This window comes from Aphis gossypii, chromosome 2 (assembly GCF_020184175.1).
Source record: "Aphis gossypii isolate Hap1 chromosome 2, ASM2018417v2, whole genome shotgun sequence".
NCBI classification, from domain to species: domain Eukaryota; kingdom Metazoa; phylum Arthropoda; class Insecta; order Hemiptera; family Aphididae; genus Aphis; species Aphis gossypii.
The window spans coordinates 4,506,262-4,531,457 of NC_065531.1; the positions used below are offsets into that span (position 1 = coordinate 4,506,262).

The 25,196-nt window shown below is 26.6% G+C and overlaps 1 protein-coding gene across 2 annotated transcripts in view; it reads left to right on the forward strand.

Moving 5' to 3' along the window:
* The window catches only part of LOC114121905 (carbonic anhydrase-related protein 10), a 97,043-nt gene that overhangs the window by 20,116 nt on the left and 51,731 nt on the right, over positions 1-25,196 (forward strand). For both annotated transcript variants that reach the window (XM_027984412.2, XM_027984411.2), the window contains exons 3-5: positions 2,201-2,248; positions 23,283-23,419; positions 24,095-24,286. In XM_027984412.2, the coding sequence (XP_027840213.1) occupies positions 2,201-2,248; positions 23,283-23,419; positions 24,095-24,286 (377 nt within the window). The remainder of the gene's footprint in view (positions 1-2,200; positions 2,249-23,282; positions 23,420-24,094; positions 24,287-25,196) is intronic.

A 25,196-nucleotide genomic window follows, 5' to 3' on the forward strand; every position in this document is an offset into this window, starting at 1 on the left:
TTTTTACTAAAACTTTATTTCTTTATAATTTAAACCACCTAAAAAATAATTATTATAAAAAGGTAATAAATTCTGTATCAAATGCGTGTAAAAGAATCATCCGCATTACTGTAAGGATAAATGATAAACAGTAGTAATGAAAAAACAATGTATAATACGACATACAAATCACGTCACACGAAATGGCAATCGTTTACGAGTGTTTAGTATTTATAGGTACACGTTATTGTTTTACGCCTTTAAATGGGTGACTGATGAGAATAGGCGACGACGAGTACCGGTGGGGTCGTGTCCTCGACAGTTTAATACGGATTATGGGTGAGGATGATGTGGGGTTCGAGAGATGTTTACAACTCTTGGCACGATGGGTACCACGCTAAGCAAATACAGCACGCGTACATATGATAATATTATGGTTTGCGCATTGATTCGACCGAATGATAATAAATGTCGTCTATTTGTCGGTTGGTTGGAGGGTGGGCGGGTTAAGCGTATAACGGCCGAACCGTAAAAATTTTCTTTTATAAAGATATACGCTGTCGAAAAGACGACTCACTGCTGCGGCCGACAACGACGCCACTCGGCAGGACTTCGTCTAGTCTTTTGGGCGCCCGCGAGGGAAACGCTAACGGCGGCTCAGTTGTGTAGTCTACATAAGGGTTGCTCTTCGGAGGACGGTGGGGATGCGATAGAGAGTCGTATAAATGGATAGAGACGAACGAGCGGGTGAGCGGGGAAAAAAATAAAAACTAAAATATATCTCTCGGTGAAAACTACGTATGTATGTGTGTGTGTGTGTGTGTGTGTGTGTGTGTGTGTGTGTGTATGTGCAGAAAAGCGGCAACAATAATAAAACTGGGGACGGTGTATAATATACGAAACGAGAGGGGTGGTAGCGCGGAGCAGATTAATCGGTGTTGGCAACACAAACCGACTCGATGGCGCCGCCGAACGAATATCATATCCGCTCGTCCTTTTGCCCACCGCCACGAACGTACATGATATAATGGTGGAAGTCAATCGGAGACGAGTGGTGTATTTTCTCATGCTATACTTAAAAGGATTTTTTGGAGCGTAAGCGGAAATTATTGTCCCACCACTACAACCGACACTATTATAATACTATCGTCGAGAGAATGTCTGTATGGTAATATAATAGTATTATTATTATTATCTTTGCAAACGATTATTATCTGTCAAAATAGCGAAAAGAACAGAAACCTATATAAGAGAAAGAAATAACATCACCGGCTGTAGGTAAACCTACTATCATAAATTGTTATTATTATTAGAAGGAAATATGTCGGGTGGAGTGTGTGAGAAAGATAGTGAGAGACTAAGAAAAACCACTATAGTTTGTATGTATGTCACTGTGAATATATTATTATAATTAGGGTTGTGAATTGAATGCATAAAAACCTTAAAATATGCACAATAAATAAAATAAATACATTAAAAACCTTATAGTGAACTTAGTAAAAAATACACTATAAGTAGATGGGTTAACTTCAAACCATTTTATAGAAATCAATGAAGTTTTAAATACGTATTTTAAATTAAAATTATGAATAATTAAGTGCAATATGTGTAAAATGCAGAGAACGTGTAAAATAAAGAAAAAGAATTAAGAAAAAAGATAATTTATAAAATATGTTTATTAACGGAATGATAAGTATTAAAAATATCAAAAAAACGACCTAAAAATCAAGTGTCAAAAATATAAAATAAAAATTCAAAAATTGAATCCATTATTATATCAAATTTTGCAAATTTTTATTAATTTAAGGAAACTATATGCTTTAGACGAGAATGTAATAACTTATACATTTTTAAACAAGCTCACAACCCTAATTATAATATTACATATTCTGCGAACATAACAACAAGAAAAGTTGATTGATCGGTCAGACATATATTCTATACGTCTATACGCGCATATACGTATGTATATTAACCAACAAGGACTAATACAACAGACGATAATTAGGGGTTGACATCGCGGGCGCCTCGCCGTGTATAACGTTATACACATTTAACCATATATATTATACACACAAATTTACGAGTAAGGTATCTAATAATTATTGTTAAGCCAATGTAAATATTGTACATATTATTATACATATCTCGCGTATAGTATAACATGGTATAATATCGAGTAGGTAATTTATTGATTTCGTGTATTATTATGTTGTTACAGGCGTACAGGCCAGTTGGGACGAGTGGTGGACGTACGACGGAATATCAGGTATCGTTGTTATATTATTATTATTATTATTATATCATTACTGTTATTATTATTACTATAATTGTTATACTACTACGATATCTGTAGACGAAATACGCTCGATCGATGAAATAATATGCGGTGATGAAAAGCAAATTATATTAGATGCATTACACCGGAACGTTACTGTTATTGTCTTATTGATTTGATTTTTTTTTGCAACGTAATGTGCACCGTATGATGGCTCGTGAAATTAGCTTATGAATTTGGTACGCACAGAGATTTAATTAAGGTTTTAAATGAATTCGACTACTATACTTAATAATCGCGATTCAAACTTAAACAAATTATACGCGCAATATGAAGACTTAAAGCCAACGTAATACTCTCTAAGTAGTTTTAATTTTAAAATATAGTTATTTAAAAGTACACTCATTTTGTACAGAATTATATGAAACAATGATCAAATTAAAGTATTGTTATATTGATATAACTTGAAAAACTTAAATAAAGAAGCAAAAATGTTCATTTAAAAATTGTAATTATTTATATATTTGATTAAAAATAACTGTCATTAATTTTTACTTATTAGTTATTACTATCATCTCTTAGCGAAATATAATATAATAGCATGGATGTAAAAATTAGGAAAGGAACAATGATAATAATTAATATTTAATTAAAATTCTTATTAAGTACATATTTAATTTTTAAATATATACTTACTTGTAGAAGTTCTATTGTGAATGTAAACAAGACTTTTTACATACTCGTACATTTACAAAGTTAAAACTTATTGTTGTAAGTGTTTCTAACGAAATATAGTTATTTTCAAACACAGTATAAGTTAACAAAATAAAATAATTTCTTATAGTAGGTATATTACTACACGTCTACATAAAGAAATAACATTATATATTATGATATCAAATATTTTTACAAATGAAAATTTTAATGTTACCTAAAATATGTTAATATAATATAAAAAAATAATTTTCAATTACCTAACTACAAAAAGTTATTATGTATTAAAATAAATAGATTCTAAAAATATAATGTATAAAAATTAAATTATATCTACTATTTATACAACGATACATTATTATAATACTATAAATCAATTTTACATAATATTATAGTATATAGTATACTATTATAATATTATTCTATATACTATATATTATTATGTTAAAAATTAATTTTTTTGTTATTTATTTATTAGAAAAACATATACTTGAATATTTCTATGATAATTTGATTTTCATTGTATATTCTATATACATATTGCTTTTTAATCATATACCATTATTATAGTAGAAGTATAGTTTACAATTGTGTATAGGTATCTGGTATATATTGATTGAGCGTTTGATATTTGTCCTTCTTTTATAAAATTGAAACAGACATATTCGGTACTATCTGTGTAAATTAGTTTTATTATTCTGGGGGTGTAAAAGCAGTTCTATACAAGTGAAACACAACTTTTTTGTTATTTTATTCGATGTTTTAAATTTTGACTACAAGTCCAAAAAATGTTTTGGTACTACCTTTCATCTTATCAAAACTTTACTCAGTATTTTATACTTGACAGTTATAGTTTGATCACATACATTATTTCCTGAAATCATATTCACAAAATGGTTTATTCAAAAAGTACCGTAAATTGTGTACTGCGGTAAAGATAATGTGAACACTGAACATACACGAATAGGTATAGTTTTTCATTGTTACATAAAAAAAAAGGAAGTTTATGATACGCATAACAGTAATATTTTTATTTTGATTTATAATATGTTCTTTATTTCTATTTAAAATATTATGATAATGTGGTGCCTAGCAGCAAAACTATTTTAAAAGTTATTAGTAAGCATTAAAACTAGAAAGTTCACTTTCGTTGTAATATTTGTTAATATTACATAATATACGTAATAATGTTACACAACTATTATATTGTATTTACGTTTAGTAATCTATTTAATTATCCAAAAATAAATTTAAATTAAAATCTATTACATTATTATATTTGTTTGGTTGGTGCAACTCAGTGCCGTAATTAGTTACAGGGTTTGTCGAGTATACAGAGAAGGGTGGTTGGTCAATATGTCAAGGGCATAGACTAGAAATTATTTTTGTGAGGAGAGGATAAATTAATAGATATTAAAATAGTATATAATTTTATATTTTATAATATGTAATAACACTTAAATTTTTACCTTTTTAATTTTGTTCCAAAAATCAGTACTCCCCTTCCAAACAAACAAACAAAAAAAAAAAAATTGCAATGGGACAGATTCGACACCCATATTTCCCCATTATTACAGGTTCAGCTACCAATATATGAAGGTTTACTAGTTAACCTATCGTAAGTAGTTTAGCATATTATAATTACAATTATAGAAATTAAATTATCTATAGAAAAAATGATTTACTAATAATCTATACTTTATTATAATGCACATTCTATAAATAGTTAAGAAACAAACAAAAATATTTAAATTTATAAAATAGGTAGTTTCCAAAAGTATCTATGATGATAAATAATGTAAAAGTATAAAATATTAACTACAAAAATAAAATGATTTGCATATTCATGTCAGTAAGAACGTTTATAAATATTTCGTAGTGTCATTAATAACTGTGCTATAAGTATTATGTATTGGACTAGGGTTTGTGGATTTATTAAACGCATTTAAAGTTTTCAGCCTTAAATGATGTATCCAATTAGGTTCTTGAATACTTCAAAGCAATTCGCTTTTACGCTCGTGAATTTCCCTTATAAATAAACTTTGAAATTATAACGAAGGGTTATGATAAGAAAATAATTACTCAATAATTTAATAATGAGTTATTATTCAAACTACATATCAAATAGCGAATATTAATATATTAATAAGAAAATGTAATATAAGATACAACAGTTATATTATCTGAAACTTTTTCACCACAATTAAATAACATTCCACATCGTTATGCATAGTGATCCATATTAATTTAATTTAAAGTATTATTACCTATTTATAAAAATATTTATTGTCAATAGTAGGTATAAACGTTATTTTTTCACTTTATTAACGAATTCCATAAGAATATCGTAAAAATATCAAAACCTTCTTGGTCATTTTAATGACGAAGTTTTAGCTTTTCGTTTGTGTGCAAAATAAATATTAAATAATTTTCATTCGGTGGTCGATGAAAACATTAAGAATTTATTACCTCGTTGACGATGGGATCGGTTTGCAATCAGATAATATCAAAGGGAATGTAGTTTTAGATTTTCCCCGCTTCTTCAAGTTATTAAGGTTCGGTGGAGGCGATTGCAGTTTTATGTCGAGCTTGTGTATAGTGGAATTTATACTTGAAGCATAAAACGACTACAATTTTATTATTTTATATGTTTGGCAAATTTACAGAAAGAACATAATTAGAAAAAAAATGCTACGTGACTTGAAGTTTCATTATTTTTATTTCCAGCAATAAAACTTTCCGTGGAATGAAAAAAAAACAAACAAATAAATAAAATGCCGTAGTCGTTTCACCACCCGAGTGTACTAGAACTGATTTACTAGAATCGGACTGTAAACTAAGTACTTTCAGTAAATTGCTTGACAATTGTGTACTTGTTACTTTTCAATCCTAAGCATATCTTATACTTGTCTGACGTGCCGTGTTTCGGGACCGTTAAGGTTTCTAATCACGGTCGTGGCTTTTTGTGCTCACTATTGAAAACGTTAAGACTATAGTAGACTGCTATTGTTTCGTTTAAATTCGATGAATATACTTGTTTTCATTCATTTAGTTTTTCATTTCAGAATTCTGAGTAGGTCTCCGGTTAGTTATTTTACGAGAATTTATTATGACCTATTTTAGAGGTAAACCATTACAAAGACACTGCCTGCAGCAAGTTTGTCGGTATAAGATTGAACTGCGATTGGATTGTTAATCTGTATTCCAAATAAAGTGTAATAGGGTCTATATTCAATTTATAGTTCAATAAAATCCCTGTAGACTTAATCGCAAAAAAAAATACCCACGTCATTGAGCTTATTTTCATAAATTTCGGTGTTAGAAAACATACATTTGAGTTGAAAGTAGATAATAATTGTTACTATAAAAACTTATAATAAGTAAAAAAAAAAAAAAAAACAAAAAAAAAAAAAGGTAAACAATAATCTATTGTGATCATATTGTGTTCATAAACGTATAAAACATCGGTATATTATGGTGTGTTGAACAAGTATTATAATTTATATGAGTATACAATATCTAAAAATTATCAATTTTGGATCAAATAATTCGAAAACTTGGAAAAAATACATCTATATTTTATACAATATAGAAAATGTATGAATAAAAAGTAACATATAATTTGTTCACGTTCAAGTACCACAGATTGATAATCCGCTTATACTTTCAATCACGACTGAGAAAAATAGAATACAAGCCAAAGTCAACACACCAACTTATAGATCTGCAAATTATAAACAAACATCCAAGTTGTTATTGTATTTGTTTTTACAAAAAGGATCAGAACACAGCAAATGTATTCCGGTCACACATTGCTGTTATGTTTACAATTGCGATTTCACTTACACTGGTGACGCTGTCCGGGGATGCATAAAAATCATCATCAAAAAAAAAAAAAAAATGAAAAATGAAAAATAATAAAAAATTACCTTAACGTTATTGGTGTGGTGAGAGTAATATAAGTTTAAATTGAAACTGTTTTAAATTAATGGCTAGGATCATCTTTGATATTAATAAAATTGGTTTTCTATTAAAAATTATTGAACTTATTATAGGATACTTTCTTATAGCTTTAAATTTCTTTTTTATTATTGGAACAAATTAAGTACTTACATAATAACGTTTTAATAACAGTTTTAAATTAAGTCGTAATATATTTTATACCTAGCGATAAAATGTTTTCCTAGGTATGGGTTATTAAGTTTTGAATCCCTTTTATTTATAAAAGTACATTAAAGATCGTTCGTACTTATAAATATAATTTCTTTGGTACCCAGCAGTCTTATATTTAGAAACTATGTTTTAATGACATGTTTTTTTTTTTTTTTTTTATAAATATTAATAGTTAAAGTTTAAGAAGTAAAGAGTTTTTAAAAACTCAATTTCAACTCAAATAACATTATGTCAAATAATAAAAGTATTAAATATTATGTTGATTAACAATGCCCCTGCGTTATATTCCAAATATAAATTTGTTTATATGTTTAGTTCAACATTGAGACAAAAGTATTAAAAATAAAACAGTTTTTTTTTTTTTTAACTGAAAACGTGTTTTATTTGTATGATACGCGCAACTATCGATAATTTATCTAGGCGTTGCCGAATAAATGTGCGATTTTGGATTTGTCAATACAGCAAAACTCCACATATTTCTTACCCAGTTTTAAACATGGTCCAGTTAGTAACAGTTTTTATCGTCGGCTATAAATGTCCCCAATGCCCTGCCAAAAGTTATGACTTATATATATATTTTTTTTTTGACGATAATAACAATGTATGAGTCGTAAAAGTTCGATGAGACTACTAGGATATGTTTTTTCACCATACCCATTCGTATATACGTGGATCCTTTAAATGGTTCTAAGATAACGGTCAATAAAATTCAGATTCTACCACCCGCAAAGCGCGATCGTCCATCTATACTTTGGTCAATGCCATCGTTGAAACTGTTCGTGATACACAATAGGATATTTTTTTTTAACTGAAGAAATTATATTATATTCAAAATCCTCGAATGACGAATGTTTTACATCGATTTGCGTTTGCATTAGCATAACATGAATGTTTAATGTGTTTCACTTTTCATTCTTTTAATGTCTACATTGTTATTTATTTAGTTAGTATTTTTTCGACCTCCTGCCTGTCCTGTCATAACTGTCGTATTGGAAAACCTTTTTAATAACACCAGTTCGACGAGCTTTGGATTTTAAAATAATCAAATAATCAAAGAACTTTATTCAACTGACTGATATTTTTATTCATATATAATATTATCATTATTATCGTTTGTCAAAGAAAAATATGTTTAAGTAATGATGGCATCAATAATTTTGTAATAATTATATTCATTTTTGATAATATACCTTAGTCAATAGTATGAATTTATACCGTTAAAATGTGTAAATGATAAAAAAAAAATCTTTAATAGATAATTATAATTACGCATTACATGGGTGTTGAAATAGATTGTAGTGTATTATGTGTACTAAATGACTTAAAATTATACATAAATAAATCTACTAAGAAAAATATTTTTAAAGATAAAATAATGATTTAGTGATAAAAAAAATCACTATTTTTACTGTATTATTTATTTTATACACTTTTCACCTTAGACTACTGAAAAAAATATTATTTTATTTTATTGCAGTTATATTGTATTTGTGTATAAGTATGATCATATATTCATATTAGCTATACTATAATATGTCTATACGTCAGCATATATTATTCTCACTTGTTTAGTATCATACTTTATTGTTTTAAATTCATTACGATATTCGATACTTACTATATTAGATGTATTATGAATATCTTATAAATATCTGTCGATATATTTTGATATTAATACTTAATATTGATCTTACAATGAATGTTATTTTTTCTAGATAAAACTATTTGTTAGATTTAATTTACTTTTTAATTCGTCTAGATTATAATGAATAATTATTTATAAAACTAAATTTTTATTTAGTACTTAATTAAATGATTATTAATTCTATAAAATTAAATATTACCATGAAAAATTGTAGATTCAATTTTATTATGTATCAGTTCTAATAAGTAATATATTTTTTTTTTTATTGAAAGTCGTTATCAAATAGAATAATGAAATAATACTTGTAAATCTCATTTTTATATGTATTTACTTTTTTTAGAACCATAATATTTTAATATAGATAAAGAGTGTTATTACATGTTTTTGGCCTTATAAAGTCCGAATAAATCTGTATAAGTTACACGTTATAATATAATAGTAAGCGGGTGTATCTTACGTATTAATACGTTTTGAACGAATCAAGTCAAATCTTTAACTTAATTAACTGACATGTTATCTATTTTTTTTTTCAAAATAAATCAAAAAACAATTTAAAATATAATTCTTATATATTGTATTATTTTTCCTACATAAATTATAGTATCAAATTAGTTTTGAATGTTTACTTTGAATTCTTTTTTAAAATAAATTAGTTTAACTAAATATTTTATAAAAGTTAACCTAATAAATAAATATGTAATAGTATGGTTAATATTAGAAAAATGCTATACCTAATTTGGTATGAAAAATTAATGAGAGCTCTAAACAGCTGAGCAAATATATGAACAGTATACAAAAAAAAAGAATATGTATATTTATATATAAGTATAAAACTGATATTTTTCATTTAATTAACTACTTACAAAATACCCAGATAAATTTAAAACAAAAAAACTTTTTCGGTGAACGGAATTTATGGTGGCCGTTTTAAAATTATCATAACTACATCAAATACATTTAGTATAAAATAAATATATATACATAATAAGTTTGGTGTGTAGTTTAATTTAATTATACATTTTATTTAACAAGTATTAATAACAATATTTAAGGCATATTCAATAATCAAAAATAATATAAATTTATATGATATAAGGAAAATAAAAAATTTTCAAATAATTATTGGTAAAAGTTTGATAACGACTATTTCATTCTATAAAAATTATTATTTAAACTAATTATTTCTTAATATTTTACTACCTATATCTATGGTCAAGTACACAAGTAATATGCGTTTATCAGAAAATATTTAAAACAATTTTAAAATATAATATAAGAACTATACAATTGTTAGTGTTAACAAAAAGTGAATTCTATTGTAATAACAACAAATCTATCAGCTATTATAATTGTATAACAAAAAAAAAAAAAAAGAAATGAAAAAAATGATGAAATCCATTTGGCAGAATATGTTGAAACAATTGTAGTGTAAAATGACAATCCAAACGGTTACAAAAGACTAAAAATAATGGTACAATAAAATAAAGTGATTGGAAGTGTGAAGTTTACTGAAAAATATTGCTGAATATCATTGATATAATGATCTATTTTTTATTAAGTTAGTATATTAATGACAATATCATTAAAAAAAAATGTATAAAACGAGTGAAATTAAAATTTACGACTTCAAATTAGGCAAACTATACATGTTTTATGGCTTATAATAATTATGAAATATAATATTATCAGTGACTTCATACATAGCAGGCACGTCTTTAAGTTAGATATGTATGTCGAGTTTCAAAGTTTGAGACCCGAACTTCTACCACAGATTTTGTTGAATTAAAACGATGTACAAATTGAACAACTCAAAAAGCCCACAAGCGATTTCCAGTCGAATAAAGTCTTAATTCTCGGCCTCTTCTTATTGTATTAAATGAAGGCAACTAATTTCTATCAGATGAAGCACAAAACGTCTTTGGACGTACTTTTTAAACTTTCCATCACACCCCTATGTTTCTAGCTTTTGACTTATAGATTATTTAAAAATTAATCACTGATCATGTATTATATATAGCCTATAGCCATATACATATATATATATATATATATATATAATTCAACAAAAAAAAAACTAACAGAATGTAATTAAACGTGAAAAAAACTTATTTATTAAATACATACATGGTGGTTTAAAGTGAATTAATTGATTTTCTCAAAATAAAATTACTTTTCTAAAATTCCTTTCACGTGAAAGTTTTTTGTATGTAAGTTGTAAGTTATATAAAGCTGTACGTTTTAAATGAATGATACATTTATATATATTTAATGTTTAAACATAAATATTTCATGGTTACTTCGGTGTACTCGCATATTTAGAGATTAGAATATATTTATAAGTAGGTACCTATTTAAGTTTTAAATTAGATTAAAATTGTTGGAAAATAAATAAAATTTAACATTTACAGTGTTGAAAATCGACTATTCAAATTCGTTTTTAAATATCAAATAGTTAAGATTTAACATTATATTCGTATTTTAATAGACGAATTCGCACAAATGCTTTTTAATAATGTATTCAAATATAAAATCAATAGATTTTATTTTTTCTTATTGCCGCTTATTTAAAAACCATCTCAATAACAATACAATTCTCTTTACGGTTATAGTTTTGTTAATTTGCTCTTTAAAACCCGTATAATATCATTTTCGGCATTGTAATATTGATTACATTTATATCCATACACGTATATTATGTATATTTATATACAAAACGTTTTTCAGTCCTTTGCGTTTCTCCCCATTTTTATTTCGTCCAAAGGAATAAAGAAGGGATTCAATAACCTACGTAAATATTTATTGTTGCTGCGGTTAAAGTGAAAAAATTTATTATTCTCTTTTTAACACGGGTCACCGTCGAAAACAAACTGATGAATTATTATTGCATGTACCAACTATTATTATGTTGAAAACGTTATTCACAGATCATTAACCACATAAATCCCCGACCTCGTATTTCCTGATCAAACCGACAGGTGTTTATCGAAAATTCGATTTTCATTTGTGGGGTGAACAAAAATGCTACCAATCCGATTCTGAAACAATATCATTAGCATGCTAAAGTCCACCAACTATTAATCTTCAATCATTATTTAAAACATTATTTGTGACCCATATATTCTGTTCACTGATAAACAATTAAATGGTAGTTTTTATTATTATTTTTTTCGATGAAATATTTTGTTGGTTGATCCGTGCACAATGTCCGTGCACTGCACATTTATAAAAAAAGTACCTATAAAAAATGTGATGCACATTACACGTGTTTTACCAAGTATTGAGTAAAGGTTTTATTTTAATAAAATCTCTATAAACCAACATAATATGCAGGATTATAATTATAATACTATTATTATATATCCAATTTCGTCGAAATAACTCCAGAACATTCTGTTATATCTACTGGATTTAATTTTCGTTGGGTTATTAAATCATATCATCCCAACCTTATTTTTTCCCTAAATTGGTACTCTCGTTTACTAAAAATATAAGTAGGTTACATTCTATAAGTACAAGAATTGTATGATGTTAATAAAAACTATATGGAATGTTTATTAAGATGCACTTGTTTAGGACTTGGGTTATGTTATAATATGGCATTTGTATCTATTACTGTTCATACACTTAACTAATTTATTTTTTGAAATTTAAAAATCCATGAATAAAATAAAAATTGCTTAAATTTTCAGTGTTGTATTATCACTAATAATTATACTGTATAGGTTATTACTTATTATTATTTATTTTTTAAGTATTTATATCATCAACGAGGTTACGATATATTGTTATAGTAACTTAAGAAATCTGAGAATTGTACGGTGATTTATTTCACGAATACACGTGTATATGCATATATATAGTTTAAACGCCAATTATTTTGATCTGTTTTTGTGTGAGTTAATTTTTTAAATAATATAATGGCCAAGTAAAACGTTCAATGAAGTTACAAAGTGTCGATTTAGTACGCGTATAAAATACCGGATTTAAGTTCATAGTTTATTCATATTATTTTTAAGTACATATTATATTAATCTATATTAAATCCACGTTATTGTTTACGATGATTTAATGATTACGACTGTTGTAAGGTTAGTATTTAATAACGAAACGTTCTTTCATATTATCTAAGCATGTTCCCGTTCAGTCGATAAAAGAAAGAGTGGAAAACTGATGGCTCACTCTGTATATTTCTTTGTATTTCGTGATGTTCCTCTACTAACTATAACTAAACTATATCTGTATTTGAATGATTGAATCAAGTTGAACTAGTTGAATCTCAAACTAAGGATACTTTATTATGGTTAACTGGAGAAGGACAGATATCAATGATAACAAACAAAATTTAAATAAATAAAAGATTTTTATTTATATTTATATATGAAATTAATAAGAATAAAATAAATAAGTTGTACAAACACAATAATAGCCAGCTAATTTGTGTTATTGTATCAAAGTATCATAATATTCCAAAGTCAACACATAGAGATAAAACTGAAACTTGATCATATTTTTGTTTTTAATAAAAAGACTGATAGAATACATTTCTCGAGTTAACGGTTTTTTTTTTTTTTTATGAATAATTACCAAAGTGTATACACATAAGCTCTTGATTCTTCAATACAATCTTAAGATTATAATATTGGCATATTATGCTACATGACGTAATATATCATCCGGTCATATGGAAACACTACTGGTTAATATTATATAGTTACTCTTTCTATACAACAAAAGAGTAACACTAAAGTCCACGTTCGATAACGGGCATTTTGTGTCATGAGCACACCCATCAACGGCACATCATGTAAAAACTGTTTTGGGCCTATAAATGTAATTATTATATATTATTATAGCACACTATCTGTGCATCCACTTAAATAATAATCGTCCATCTATATAATGTAAATAAATAATTATAATATATTATTATTATACACGTATCGTGCATCCCGTCAAGGCATATTTGTTCTAGGTAGTTGTAAGTTTTGCGATGTTATTATTATATTGTTACCGTGCGTGCTCTATCACATTTGATAGTAATTTATTATATCAATATATTAATATATACAATGCATTATGATATGTAGTCGGCTAATTGACTGAAATATGAACCATCTTTCGGATATCGGACGTAATAATTTTCGCAGCGATTCGGTCCCATTAGAGTAATTTTGGTTTTAAATTACAACTGTCCCTCAGGCGCACGCTCTTTTACGCACGCCACTTAATCTGCCAGTCATAGTTATAGTTGTGTTCACTCACTGTTATTGTTTGTTTTTTTATTTTTCATACCCATAATTGTGATTATATCTTCATTCATGTCCATATTATATTTATTGTATTATTAAAGCCTTTCCATTGTATAGCGCAGTAATTTCGAGCAGCAACAACCTTTTCAACATTTCCCCTAGTTAAAATCGAACTCATGAGAACTACTGATATAATATTTCGAACCAGATAGTGAGTAATACCTTATTACTTCATCATATTATACAGTATTATTCACCAAGTATACTTACCACTTTTAACAATATTCTTTAATAATGAATTTATTCAAAATCTGATATTTGGATTTAACACTGTAAAACTTATAAAATTTAGTTGTGTACCATCGTTCAAAACTTTTCGTCTTAAGCCATTAGTTCAGTTTACGTTACACGTACAAAACTAGTAATATAGTATCTACGACTGGTGATATCCGACCCTACTGTTAATTCTTAAATGTATTTTAATTAATTTAAATTTAGTCATTTAATATTTAAACTGTAAACTTTGATTAATTTGTATGTGGTACATCAGTCATCAAGTATACTCACTACTTTTTTATCAAATTATGTAGCTATTCAAAAATTCAGGATTTTCAAATTCTTAAGATTTTTGTACTACTTATAATAAGTACATTGTGGAAATACAAATTTCTGTTTTTTAGACAAGAACATTCCCCTCTCATTTACTGAAAATTATTTAGTCGAATATTTTTCTAAATATTTTGATGTATAATAGTGAAATTTTTATTAACTAGTTATTTGTAACTTAAAAATATCAGAATTTGATTACATTTATTATTAAACGGAATCAAAGCGGGTAAGCATGTTTGGTGAATCACCCTATGTATTATTAAAATAAAAACAAAACTTTTAAATCCTCAGATTTTCATATAGTATAAAAATGTGTCATGTAGTGATATATTTTTTTTAATGAGAATTGTCTTTTTTACTTTCAAATTTTAAGTTGATAATATTTATGAAAATGTTTATATAATAAAACATATAATAATTTTTAAACTCTAATGAGTTGTTTTTGAGTTATTAAGCTGTATAACTAAGGTATTATCCTTAATAATCGTTTAACATGGAACTTATAATATATGTAATATTTACTACTTGACGCAGTGAGATTATTCGCACACATGCGAAATAATCATACACACTCATCCTTTGATGTTCATCTAAATATTGTCTATTTTTGGATCAGTTGCGCAGTGAATCAAATAATAATACAGTAATATCCTGATTATTTTATCAAAGTTTTTATATTATTTACTAAACTACCAATTATATAAGTAATACTATGATATTTAACTATAATAAATCTAATTTTTAAATAACTATTTAAGTATTAACTTTGTTAGGCTAATAAACTTCAGTGTAGTGTAGCATGTTGATATTTATTTTCGATAGTATTTATATTTTACAGACTGGTGCCGGTAGGTGAAGGGAGCAACTAAACTTGTTAATTTGTTATTTAACTATTTGCTCTGTTTTTACCGTGAAATCTAAGTAAAGCCATTTGAACCCGAGAGTACCTAGTTAGTCCATGATGAAGATATACATGTCATCACAGAATGGTTAGAATAACGATATTAACGATTTAATTTATATTGGTCTACCCGATTACTCGATAATTTAATTTAATATAATTAAAGTCTTAATGTTATTACTCATTATATTGAAAAAATCGTTATAGATGCGGCGCGTGGCAGAAAAGTACAGCATTGTGCGCATATATAAAAACGTAAAATCTAAAAATTTGAAAGGATATAACTTCCAAAATAATTATTTACGCAAATTTGTTTTGGCACCATCGTTCTTAACTCGTTGAAATACGTATGAATAAAAAATAGACATAAAAAATAAAAAAACATCGCTTGGTAACTAAACTGCAATTTTTCCAAAAAAGATTATGCAATAAAAAGTATAAACTAGGTAAAAATAAATAATTGTTGAAAACATTTTGTTTGAAAATAAATCAAATGATATAAAAAACAATTTTAGAAAACGTTAATAATTTTTGAGATAATAATTAATGTTTGAAATATTAACAATCAACTAGTACAAATAGGCAAAAATCAACAAAAAATTATCAAAGTAGTAAAGAAATCGGACGTTTGCGAGACCAATGCCGACAATCATAATATTATTATTTCGATAAAACGAAAATGCACGCAGGAAATATTACGGTTGTCAGCTTGTCACGAATATACCGTAAACAATAATTTGGTCAGCGGTCGTATTGACTGTGCAAACTGCGGTTAGACGAAGCGAGATTAGAACCTCGTTGGATTTCATCGAATTTACTTTCCGCTCATCCGTGAATTCCATTTAAGAGGTCCTATACACTCGAAGTTGCGTCAGTTGGCAAGACAGCATTACAACAATACGGCATATTAAGCGATAGGCGACCACTGTTCATATTATTGTTTACAGTATACTCGCGGGAAACCGTGATTTTGTTTTTTGTCGATAATCGGTTCATTAGTCGTTCAGTAAAGAACATCTCAACTTAATAGATTTTTGCTGTTGTGTATAATTATATAGTGTTGTGTAGTGCTAAGACATTTCAGTGAAACGAGTTTTGAAGACCAGATAAATGGCGCCGCACGTTTCACGAGAATTATGCGTCTGGTTACACGTTAAGGTACGGTGTACATTTTGTATTACCTATATTTATCATTCATAGGGTTCTTGTACGAATGACGACAAATTTAATATTTCACATGCCTCTATGGCGTTTTTTTTTTCAATATACTGTGCACTACACTTTTTTATGCCTAAAACATATACATACTGTGTTATATGTATAGTATGTGTAATATGTTTGTGAAGTCCAAGTTAATATCTTGGTTAAATATTATGATAATATAATATAATAATATTATACAACATATTTATTAAATATTCATTTATTTCATTTATTTATCGATGAAGAGAATAAAATATTGTGTATTTTCATGAAACCGTAATTAAAAGGAAAAAAAAGATTAATAATAATAAATTGGCAATTTTATAATTTTATAATTTTTACAATATAAATTAATATCTGCGTAGTGTGGTTGATATTTTTCAATATGTTTTTTCTAACCGAACCAAACGTGTTTTACTTGACTCAGTGGATGAATATGGAAAAAAGTATATAAACAAAATTATATTATTATTCTTCGAGCCATATAAGCCGAAACGCGTTGGGATGTATATATCGTAAATACAAATATTTCTTGAGCAATATTCACTAAACGAAATTACACGGTGGCAGTTTTTATAACGAGTTACGGGAGAACCGTCGTTATGTTTCTCCGGGTGGGTAATGTACAAAATAAAATAAAATAATAATAGTAAAAAAAAAAAACGAAACGAAACATTCCTACCGCATAAATGTTTAGCTTGACATTATTTGGTATTCATATATTTTTAACGCACTTAGCAGTATTTATCACATCATATAGCGAGTATTTTTTAGTTTTTATTATTTTAAACTTTAAAAGGTTTTGTCATTCGTTGAACCATTTTAATGTAATTTACGTAACGTTAACGGTCACCAAAAACGGTGCTGACGAGCGATGGTGATCTGAAGACCCTAATGTCGAGTTTTATTAGACACGTATATTCACAGTAAAACTTTTGTACATCTATAGCGATAATATTATCAGGTAAATTAAAAATTATTCACTCTAGAGTAATTGTACGGGTAACAGTCTGACGGCTAATTCTGAGAGCTTTGGATCTTCACTCAATTTTGAAATATCTGGTATGCGATTTATGTACTAATGTACAATATTCATTATCCACGTTTTATAATTTTTAGCATGGTTTTCCCATTATAAACACAAAATATACAAATTGTAGTACATTATAGTAAATAATAATTGTAATAAATGTCTTCACAATGAAAAGACTTTTCACATATACAGCGCACTCTCGATTATCCGCGGAATAGGGTGGCTTGGAATCCACGGATAAGCGATTTCCGTGGATAATGCGTAAAATTCAAATTCAAACAAAAATGTACATAGATTATAATACATATTATTATATTTTACAGTATACAGAAGACTTAGGTATACGCATTATTAGTGATCAAATGTAATTAATGAACCTACAATAAATAATACATTTAACTGGGATTGAAAACATCGCGGTGACATGTAAATTGAATACATTCACTTATACTTGTTACGACGTGTTCCTAACATTTTATTACTCACCTATTAAATATATGGAACACAATACAATACAACATGGTGAATTGTGTGATGAACTTATTACTTTATATTTATTTGTTCCGAAATATGGGAATTCAACATTGGTAGCAATAATGTATATACAAAATTTATGACAATTAAAAATAGTAAATAATACTTCAAAAGTATGTTGTCTTGTAGAAGTATTATATTATGGGGTTTATTTTAAATTAATTTATTAATTTGCTAAACATCAAAAAATGAAACAGTAATAAAAGTGTATTGAATTTAAAATGTTCGTTCTTAATTAATATTTTTAATTAATGAGCATTGTAAATTAGTGTTAATGCTGGTAGCAGCTGCTGTAATATTGTCTTCTACTTAAATGTATATTATCGTTTGAATACTTTTTTCGTCAGAAACTTGGCGTAGGGTAACTCGACATTTTAACGTTCCGTTATGGTTTTAGGCTTAAAATTATAAATTAATGGTTTTAAGCCAATATTATAATATTTGTTTTGTTTTTGAATATGACTCAAACTGAAAAACAATATAATGCAATAATATAGACGGTCTGGTCGAATATCAAACAAATCTGCTGCATACCAACCACTACGATGGTAATATTTCCAAATGGTCGATTCGTATACATTTCGATATTCAGAGATCGTTTCGAAAGAGAACAATTCACGTCGCGTATCATGTGGTCATATCGTTATCCAATCCAACAATCTATTTATAAACCCTTTTGTTATAATTTAGCGTATTATATCAGTCAGATACGTACATGCCCAGTGATGTATATAGCCTTTGGTCCAAGGATTACAAAAATTATTTTCACACACTCACATTTGTAGGTATTCGTATGCTTTTCAAGTTTCAAGAACTCCACCTACCACATGGTAGTGGTTTTAACAAAACTTCAAAGGGGAATTAAATACACGCATACATTCATTTATGTTATGTTTTAATATATATATAATATGTACAGGATAATTTACCAAGTATAAGGTTAACCCTCTTTTTATCCTTTTAATATATGTTACACTATGGAATTTTTAAGTATGCTTAAGGACCATAATTTATTAAATATTTACAGACTTCTTAAACCGGTTAAAGAGTATACTATGACGATATAATCTTTTTTTTTTTTAATATCTTTTATTATTGTTAATGAATGATTAACACGTATTTTTAATATAATTTTTCATGTATTTGAATTGAATTCAAACAAATCGTTTTTGAGTTATTAAACTTGACATAACTACTATGAATAATTATAGCGATTTATAATGACACAATATAAAATATAAACTATATAATACATTAATTAGTCTAGTACTCATTATATTCATACAATGTTTACATAATATTATAATTTTAAAATGATATAAAAGGTATGATCTTTAATATTTTATAAGTTCTATCATGGATAGGTTTCTTAGTTTTAAAATTTAATAACTCGAAAGTTAATCGAACTTATTATGATTTATAGATAAAAAAATATTCAAAAAATCATCTATTCATTAAATTACAGTTAAAATAAAAATAGGGAAAGGAAGGATTATTTGTTAAAAAAAAAAACTCATGATATTTATTAAATAGTTTAAAGAACCTAAGCATTTGAAAATAAAGTATTTAAGTATATACTTAAGAAATTCAAAAATCAAAATTTAAATAATAAAAAAAAAGACGATGAACTGATAAATATTTATTAGATTCACTATTGGCTCGTAATCTCAAGATATTTTTAATGTATACATAGTCTTATCATCAGTAGCCATTGCAAATGACATGACATTTTAGCGTATACACAACGGTAACCAAAGACGATGTTTCCACGTTACCAGGAAAAGTAGATGATGCCCCACCGCAAAAATGACAAAAAATTCAATAGAAAACAAAAACTGATACAGTTTTCTACCGACTCCGAACGTTGTTACATTATATTTTAAGTTGCAGGGGGTTAGCCGGTGATTGTGATTCAATCGTTCCGGTGGGCTTGGAAGTCGGTCGTCGGTGGCACGCTGCGAATCGGACGGCCGTCACGAGCCCACGTCCAGAACACGCACGCCCTATTATTATACACGTTTTACCCTTCAAACAGTGGCTTTATTTGAACATATTATAATATATTTATGCATGTCGTGTGACATAGGCGGGGATCGAAATGTTGGGTGCAAGAGAGTACGACGAAACTGGTATAGGAGAAACAGGTAGATTTACGGATAGTCGCACCGCCGTTACCAGTGCTACAAGCTGCAAGATTTGACTTGACGAGTGGGGTCGAAGTGAGTGTGTATGTGTAATATATTTAAGTATATGTATATAAATTATATGTAAACGGACCAATTCAATTTCACGGTGCCGAGGGTTCGTCGAATGTCACGTCCACGACCGCACGCCGTTTTACTGCAGCACTGATAGATGTATTACCGACGATCAAACTCGAGATTTCAGATTATCTGCGTAAAACGTTTTATGATTATTATTGTTATCATCTTCATGTGATAATATTTTATTAACGCAAAACATTGTTCTCCTTTTTCATCGGATGTCCATGTTTTTCTAAAATCGTTTTTAATATGTAATACTACTTTTAACAACATTACAATTATAATATTATGGTTGTACAAAATCTGTACAAGGTGATATTTAAATATTAAAATTTAATATTTCAAAAAAATTTACTTTTTTGAATAATTGTATGTTATTGAAAAACAATATTATTGAAAGAAACTATATATTTATATTTTCTTGGTATTGTATAATTTTTGAGTTATTAGATGAGCGTTGCAAGTTTCACAGAGATACCCTATAATATGTTTGTTCACTAATAAAACGTATATAAAAATTAAGTAATTATAATTTATTGTTAATACACGTTCGAAATTTTATTTTTATACCACATCAAAAGACTTAAAAAAATATTTTGCCTTAGATATTAAATTGAAAATATATGTTATTGTCATTTAAAACAGGAAAACAATTAAAAACATTATAAGAAAAAGTATAGTGTTTGTTTTGTAATGACATCAAATTAGGTATAGTGAAGTTTTTGTACAATATTTTTGAATAGTGTATAACCAATGATCATTTATTATTTAAATTGTAACAGTTCAGCGCCAACTGTATTTAATGTATTTTGTATATTACTCAAAAATTTAATTTTATTCACGAAGTTGTTATAGCAATTTCTCTTTATTTTAGCTATAAAACAATTGTAGTTAACACATTTGGTGCTGAAAGCGTTTGTTTTTCAAAGTGAATACCATTGAAAAAAAAAATATAATTGTACTTAAAACAAATGACCTTAGTTTTTATTAGATATACAATTACTTATTTACATTATTTATGATTAGGGGAATTGGTGTATATAAGTCATAAAACCATCAAAATGTAATTATAAATTTAAAGATTTATAGAAAAATTTAAATTTAAAATTTATAAATTGACAACAATTTTAGTAAAATTCTACAATAAAATATAACAACAAAAACTCTAATACAAAATATACAGTATTATTGAATTAAGATGAACTATGTGTAACTTTATAAGCGGGGTAACATACTATTCTAAACAGTATATTGATAATTAGAGTCGAAATCAAGTTTTTATAGCTATTTATAAATGAGCCTACTTATTTAGGGTCTCAATATTATTTCTATTTAATTTTCATTATTGAAGTTTTAAATTCAAGAGTATTTATATTGGGCGTTTTATTCTATTCGAGTTTTAAGTTACATACAAAAAAATAACAATCATTTATGCATATCATAATAAATTTAAAAAAATGTAATTCAACATTTCTCTAGAGCATTAAGTCTGTCATATAATTCATTCTAGATTATAGCTATAATATTACTCATATTGCATATTATTGTGTATCTACACATAATGTAGTTATCTTTACCTTTTAATAATAAATAATAATACTATACAGTAGATGTTCAATATTGTACACATTTAAACCATCAGTTCATTTTTTTTTCCATTGACAAACGAATTCGATCGGATTATTAGTAAAAAATTCATTGTGGGAATAATGGTTGATATTTCTTTAAGTCATATCGTATTGCTTATTTAATAATATATTGAGAGTATCACCAGTGTACTTTAATGAGCTGTAGATCATATTTCGTCATATTAGAATTTACACAAAGGAGAACAATATAAATAAACGTGAATTAATGTTGACGCGTAATTTCTAAATAACTATGTTAAGCTTTTGTTTCACTGACAAGGAAATGGGTTTTTTTGGTGAAAGTTAAGAGATGCGTATAGCGGTTTTTTTATTTTACTTACCTATCTAATATACAATAATATAAGGGTATATATAAATTATTTTATGAAAATTAATGTGATTTTTTCGTAATAATTTTGAATAAAACAATCAGTTTTACTTTATTATATTTATTATTTTCTTCATATTATTATTATTTTGATAAATTACTTGAAATATTAAAAGTAATTTTCATCCTATACTAATATTTTCCTATATAATGTTATTTAAGCAAATGTTTATCGTGTTTTTAAGTTTTAGTTGTAAAACTATTAATGCTTTTTAAAATACGCGTGAGTACAGTAACAAAACAACATAATATATTAGTTGTTGGTTATAGTTACAAGCGGTGAAATGAGCTTAAATAAGTATAGTATTTGTTTTTAGAAAAACTTGATTACATGAACATAATACAATATATCTAAAACGTGAACAATAATTTGGTAACATTAAAAATATACAAATATACGGGTATATTTTTAAAATATTATTGAATATTTTGAAAAAACTATTATGTAACTATACTATTATGTACCTAGTAATACGCAATTAAAATATTAAATAAGATTATATAAATTCATAGAATATATATATATATATATATTTATATGTTGAAAACTATAATCTGGTATCGTATAGTTGTATAATTAATTTTGAATTGGACTACCTTTAGTCGTATAAGGTGTCACTTTTAGAATACCGCGTTTATATCGAATATAGATTGTGTATACTTATAAATAATGTATTATTTCAGGGCCAAAATATTGGGGCGTTTTAAACCCACTGTGGAAGTTATGCTCGATTGGTAAACGACAATCTCCGATCGACATTGATCCGGATAAACTTCTGTTCGATCCATTTTTGAAAAATCTTCACATCGATAAAGACAAAGTGAGAGTAAACACATAAATATATATGTAGGTATACTGCTATTATGTTTTCTTAGCTATCGTGCTAAATTTAACGGCAATATAGTATTCAGCTGACTTCTTTTTTTAAATAAATATATATACTCATATATTATGCAAGGATTGACGGAAAAATAATAAAATCTGTCTGGAATCAGGATTTTCAAGAAGTACACATTTCATATACATTATATATATTTATTTATATTATATTCTATATAACCAAATAGATATATACTACCTGATGTATACGATATACGAGTATTATTATTTTTATTATTATTATTTTTTTTTATGAAAAATGGATTTTGAAACGGAAAGCAATATGTCAGCGAATATAACGTCTTGATAACTCGGCCCACTATATTAATTTTTTTCTCTTTGGCACTTTTCTTTTGCCCGTGTGATACATACACACACCCACACCCACACACACGCACATACATATATTATAAACAAATAATATGACTATAGATAGATAACTAAGGATAACAATTATATTTCAAAATTAAATTCATAATAACCATAACATTTAGTAGGTATGAACACTGTACATTCTTTAAAAAATAGATTTATTCAAACAGTTTTAGTTTAATTATATTTTATATGCATAATTACATTCATTATTTACTCTAAAAAAAATCGTCTTGACACACAGGTTAGTGGAACAATCGAAAACACTGGGCAGTCTTTGGTATTCAGAGTGGATAAAGAGTCAAAATATGTTTTGAACATCACCGAAGGTCCTCTGACTTATCGCTATCAATTCCAAGAATTTTACATACACTTTGGCACTGATAATAATCTTGGGTCCGAACATAAAATCCAGGGTTACTCGTTTCCGGCTGAAGTAAGTATTTGTGTTACTATATTTTATTTAAATACGCCATGGTGTAACAAAACATAAAGTAGATTTTGATTTTACGTTACAGACAGAATAACATTGATTTAAGTTTTATGTTGATACATGGAAAAAAATTATCTTTATCTAAAATGTGATTAAATTAAAAACAATTTTATATATAGTATGTTCAATATGTCACCAACTATTTATTATTTAAAGAAAAAATATGTGTTAGAACAAATCTATATCAAGGCACAATATGAACATTAATATTTGCACCGTTGAAAATTTGAAATGTACAATTCATTTAGTTACCTATACCTTGATACATTTTGTACTTAAACATGTCGTAGGTTTAAAGGTTTTAAAACTTGTTGGTTTAATTGAAACTATTTTCATTGCAATATTTTTAGGGTATGTAGTAAATATTTATATGATAAGATTTAAACTATCACATAATTGTTTATACTTTTACACATTTATCGCTCACTATGTGAACATAATTTAGTGGCTATACTACAGCTATACATAATATTATATAATAATCATAATAATAATAAATATTATAATCACATTCGTCAAATGATTTAACAATATTTTTTTTTCACTACAATTAAATTAATAAAATATTTAATTTTACAAAAAGACAATATTTTTCACAATTAACTCATTTGATAAAAATACAAAAGATTTTACTTCACGTGATTAATGGATAAATACATTTTTGTTTACTTTTACTAAATGATTTAAACAATTTTTTTAGTATTTTGAGAGTTTTTTTTAAAAAATATACTATTTTGACTGTTAAAACACCGTTATTTAAAATTACCTGTTATATAATTATCATATTATTGAGCTATAAATACGGTCTATAGGAATATTTTTGATTAGCCAACAACTCGATTGATGTAAATAC